This window comes from Cynara cardunculus, assembly GCF_001531365.2.
Source record: "Cynara cardunculus var. scolymus isolate 2C chromosome LG 16, CcrdV1, whole genome shotgun sequence".
Lineage (NCBI taxonomy): Eukaryota > Viridiplantae > Streptophyta > Magnoliopsida > Asterales > Asteraceae > Cynara > Cynara cardunculus.
Genome location: NC_037543.1, coordinates 2829713 through 2835526, shown reverse-complemented (window position 1 = coordinate 2835526; position 5814 = coordinate 2829713). Strand labels below are relative to the sequence as shown.

Genomic DNA, 5814 nt, shown 5'->3' with positions numbered 1-5814 from the left:
CATTAATAGACACAATTAAAAATTACTTCAATACTTATGAGATTTCAATATTTAAGGGCCGTTTATCAAATGTTTATTCAGGTAAGCGTTTACCAAGTGATATTCCTTTACCGGATTAACACGACAAGGGCCAAAAATCTTACTTGTTAGACCGAAAACAAGGATTGCGAGTCTTACCCGGTAAGTGATGACGATGAATCTTACCACGGTTAGTGTTTATCGGGTAAATTGTTACATACAATGTCGTTTTGGTAGACGAAAATTTTACCCAGTAAGTAAGCAATAGAGTTGAATTTTACCGTTAAGCGCTTACTGGGTAAATATTTAAGTAAATGGCCCCTATAGATTCTTGATATTATGTTTTACTTTATAGTTTAAAATGAAAAATTAATAAAATATTCATGAATTTTTTTAAAAAACAACAAATGATTTCTTTTCAAAATGTTGAAGAGACAAGAAAGACTGAGAATGCATACATCTAGTGCTTCGATTATCGAGAATCCTTGTAAAAAAGCTCAAAGTGAAATCGATGATATTGATCGTAATACACTAGAATGAGATCATGGTTTGTGTTGTCATCTTTATCGTTATAGGATTCAAAACAAAGTATGTTACATTTTCATGCAGTTTTCCTTAATAATGAAGTCTTTAAATTTACAGTATAAGAAAAGCTCCACCGCAGAGTACGAATGCCAAACAGATTGAACTAATGATGGTCTTAATCAACATCCTTCCTTTATCGTTCCTTAGCACCATGGCTTCATAAATTGGCCAACTATTCAATACCGCCAAAACTAGCTATAATCAGTTGCACAAACAACTCTTGTGTTCTGCCATTGCTCAAAATTTGTATTATTCCTTTTACGAATGCGAATAAATTGACAATCGATGCGGTTGTGAAGGGTACGAACATAACGGAGTGGACCCCAAACTCAACCCTGATCATATTGTTTTCTTTGTTCATCATTTTGCACTTTACTCGTCACATTGAACCGTTATTAGCCCAAACATAACGAAGTCATTTTGTACGAACATAACGGAGTGGATCCCAAACTCAATTGTTTGATCGTGCACTCCACAAGTCCAAACAAGTATAGTGAGAGTCCCCTTATTAGCCATATCCTTTGATCGTTCCACCATTTTTTAAAAGTGGAACCAAATAAGATGAAGTCATAACAATCTTGTATGTATGCTCCAAGGACCACAAAAACATATAGTAAGAACCATGGATTCGTCACCTGTAGCCAATAAAAGTAAGATGGAGTGGTTAAGGCTTAGAGGGATATAATATAAACCTCATCTTTCCTGGGTTCGAATCCAGGTGTTGTCAAAGCCTTTGCTGCCATGGAGGTTCACCTGCGATGACTCTAGGCCATTCATGATTGCCCGACGATTAGTTGGTGCGTGTAAGTTGGCCTAGATACCCAGTGTTGCCCATAAATGTATAATCCATTCAAAAGAAAATTACCATACTGTTTTTTAACTGAAAAAGAAAAATACCTTCGAGAAGATGTATAATCCATTCAAAAGGGTAATTTGAGGGATGAACGAGTATAATGTTATGGGAATGGATAAGATGGGCCAAAACGCATGGTGTGCGTAACATAAGCCCATGACTGGACCCATGAATCGTGACCCTTAAACGATTGGAATGTATTTCAACAAGACAACCTCGAGAAGTACAATACCCCATCTTCTTGTTTGATAGACTGCATCGATGAAGAAGATTGGAACATCGCCCAAAAAAGCTGGCCTACTCGGGTGGCATAAGATTTACTTCCATCCTTCACAATGCAATTGATATCCTGTGAAAAAGTCTTCCACAAGTGACCCGTATTGAAATCCCAACTAAGCTTGTAAAAAAATAAATCATTGTCGGTATTAGTATCAATATCAATATCAGTATCAGGTGTGGGATATGTCTTACTTGGACTCCCCACTTGGTGTTGTTTTCGTAGTTGCATCTTGCCACATGGTGGGCCATAATTGGTTGTGCTGTAACAGGCGTCTCCACTATATGGTCTGCTTGCAATTCTTGTATTTCTGGTGACACCATCGACTTCTGGCCACCAAAGAAAGGTCGACAGAGGAAGAAACATCCACTTCCAACATAAGATGGGCCTTGCTAACCATCCATCCCGACCGAATTCACTACATATAAACGCAAGAACTCACCTGCATAAATCTCATATTTGTTGATTCCGTGAAATCTTTGGGGGAATTGAACATATCCCAATTCAGGTCTAACCAACGGATCATAAAACATGACACAACAATCTCTTTGGTGTTTGAGGATCGTTCAAGTACATATCACAATCTTGAGTAAGAACTATAGGAGCGTTGGTCATAACTCCCGATACTCAAAGCTTCAAAAACACTTCATTTTCAGCTCGAATAAACAAAACCAAGCTATTAGACCACATATTATACGTAAAATTAAGTACAAATCATTAACGTGATAAACGAAGCAACAAAATATAAACCAAATTTTATATTTAAAAAAGTTCGAAAAGATTTAGTTTCAAAGTCATAATCAAACAGTATATATAAAGTATTTTATTTGTATAATTGGGGTCCGATTCAAATAAGAATGATGGATATCGTGAGAACACATGAAACAAATATTTATATGTGAATCACTGAAAAAATCTATTCAAAGATTCATATGTGAACGAACGTTACAAATTATTCATACAGATTCATATATACATCTTTAAATAATTTTTTTTAATGATTCACGTATGATATTTTTTTAACCTTCAATTGGGAGCACCAACTTTGAAATGGTATGGAGAGTTATTGTCTTTTCTTCTGGATACATACACCAAATTTGGAATCAAATTTCCCATTTTGTCCTTTTCCTTGAGACTCTCTATCAATAGACTAAATCCACATGATTCATGGGTTTTTGACAAAAATAACCCCCTTAAATAACAAAATTACATTTTTAACCCTAACAATTAAAAATCTAACAAACTAACCATTTGTTACTCCTTTAACATCGTGCGGTGCGTACAAGGGGCTAAATGAAAAAAAAGCTGAAATAAGGATAGAGACTGAAGTACAAAAAAAAGTTCTTTGACCTGATGTGACCGGCTGCTGCTAGGTTGACCATGGACCGTGATCCCCCTATGCAACGGCCGGTGCGCAGTGTGTAAGGGCCCCACCGGCTCGAGTTTTTTTTTTGTTAAATAATATAACAAATATTTAATTTTTTATATTTTATATATGCTTTATATGATAAACGTGTCATTAATCTACATGATATTGGATTGGTTTTAAATATGACTTCTTTTCATATTTTTACTTTCACGTTATTAATAGTTGCATAATTTATTGGTTACCAGTCAAAATGAATAAGAAATAGAAAGAAGTTAACGCTTGTTACAATTACTGATCGAAGAAATCATTGTCACAGTAAATAAAAGAACACAGACATATCTTTTTCGAAAGTAGTGTAAGGCGACGTGGATGTACCAATTATGCACAACCACACAGTCGTACAACGGGCAAAGCCTTGCCTCCCTAACAATGTGTCCTCGAATTTGAGTAAGTGGCTACAACGGTTTTCTGCATATATATAATATATATGCAGACCTTTTTTTTTTTTAGAATTCTCTAAATTGTGAGATCTTTGAGAATTAATGCATCATGTGGTATTTCATATGCCTTTTTTTCCATCTACGACTAGAATTTATATAGTGATTGACATATTTGTTTCATAATGTGTTTGTTCCACATGTACTTGATTCACAATGTAAACCTTTTTGGCATGTTTTGTGAAACAAAAAGTACACGTACCAAAATTTCTAAGAACACTATGTCAACCGACAAGAAACATATGATATGCATCAATCATTAACTATCATCTATTCAATGCTTGAGATATCGTATCTCAGATATTAAAATGAAGGTTTTAAAAGTACGTTAACCAAAATAGGAATAAAAACAAAGTATGTCATATTTTTATACAGTTTGTCCTAATAGAACAGTTTTGAAAGCTATAGTATAAGCGAAGCTCCACTGCAGAGAACGAATGCCAAACAAACTGAACTAATGATGGTCTTAATCGGCATCCTTCCTTTATCACTCCTTACCACCATGGCTTCATAAATTGGCCAACTATTTAATACCCCAAAACTAGCCATAACGAGTTGCATAAACAACTCTTGTGTGTTCCCATTGCTCGAAATTCGTATTAATCCTGATATGAATGCAAATAGATTAACAATGGATGCGGTTGTGAATGGTACGAACATCTCCGAATGGACCCCAAACTCAATAAGACCCTGATCATATCGTTTGCTTTGCTCATCATCTTGCACTTTACTCGTCACATTGAACCCTTGTGTAGGTATACCTAATTGTTTGATCGTGAAATCCATAAGTCCAAACAAGTACGACGAGAGTCCCCTTATTAGCCATATCCTTTGATCGTTCCACCATCTTTTAAAAGTGGAACCGAATAAGATGAAGTCATAACAATCTTGCACGTATGCTCCAAAGACCAGGAAAACGTATAGCAAGAACCATGGATCTGTCACCTATAGTCAACAAAAGTCAAATGAGCTCGTTAAGTCTCGAAGGATATAGTAAAAATATCTATCTTCCCTAGGTTAAAATCCAAGTACTGTCAAAACCCTTGCAGCAATGGAGGTTCACATGCGACCTAGGTACCAAAAAAATGTTTAGATGGACTCCAACTCGATATTGTAATAAAATTAAATTGGAAAAATACCTTTGGGAAAATGTATAATCCATTCAAAAGGGCAATTTGAGGGATAAAGGAGTATAGTGTGATGGGAATGGATAAGATGGCCCAAAACGCATAGTGTGCATAACAAAAGCCCATAATCGGGCCCATGGATCGTGACCCGTAGATAACTGGAACGTATTTCGACAACCCAACCTCAAGAAGTCCAATAGCCCATCTTCTTGTTTGACTGATCGCATCGATGAGGGAGATTGGAATATCGCCCAAAAAGGCTGGTCTACTTGGGTGGCAAAAGACAGACTCCCATCCTTCACATTGCAATCGGTACCCGGTGAAATAGTCTTCCACAAGCGACCCGTATTGAAATCCCAACTACATTTAGAAAAACACCAAATCAATATAAATATCAGTATCGGTATCAATATCAATATCAGGTGTAGGATGTGCCTTACTTGAGATCCCCATTTGGTATTGTTTTCATAGTTGCATCCTGCTACATAGTGGGCCAGTTCCATAATCGGTTGCATTGTAAAAGACGTCTCCACCACATGGTCAGGTCGCAATTCTTGTATTTCTGGTGACACCTTCGACGTAGGGCCACCAAAGAAAGCTCGACGAAGGAAGAAACATCCACTTCCGACATAAGAAGGGCCTTGCAAACCATCCGTCCCGACTGGATTCGCTACAAATAAACGTAAAAACTCACCTCCATAAATGTCATCTTTGTTGAGCCCATGATATCGTTGGGGGAACTGAACGTATCCCAATTCAGGTCGTACCAACGGATCACAAATATAACACAACGCCCTCTTTGGCGTTTGAGGGTCATTTGAGTACATATCACAATCTTGTGTAAGAACTATAGGAGCGTTGGTCATAACTCCCGATACTCGAAGCTTCAACAACAAATCATTTTTAGTTCGAATAACAAAACCAAAGTAAAATCAGTAGTAACAAAATTTTACAATTTTCAAAATCACAATCAAATAACATATTTTAAGTATTTTATATAATTGGAGTCAATTAAATAATTAGTTTAAATATTGTGAAAATCATATATATATATATATATATATATATATATATATATATATATATAT

General features: G+C 36.0%; 1 protein-coding gene and 1 pseudogene across 1 annotated transcript in view; both read right to left on the bottom strand.

Moving 5' to 3' along the window:
- Positions 1-654: 654 nt before the first annotated feature.
- LOC112529592 lies at positions 655-3115 on the bottom strand (annotated as a pseudogene).
- A 732-nt stretch (positions 3116-3847) lies between these two features.
- Positions 3848-5814, bottom strand: part of LOC112529482 (cellulose synthase-like protein G3) — an 8749-nt gene continuing 6782 nt past the window's right edge. Inside the window, exons 4-6 of the mRNA XM_025140781.1 lie at positions 5167-5610; positions 4739-5086; positions 3848-4544 (exon numbers count right to left, since the gene is read on the bottom strand). Of these exons, the coding sequence (XP_024996549.1) occupies positions 4002-4544; positions 4739-5086; positions 5167-5610 (1335 nt within the window). The 3' untranslated portion in view covers positions 3848-4001. The remainder of the gene's footprint in view (positions 4545-4738; positions 5087-5166; positions 5611-5814) is intronic.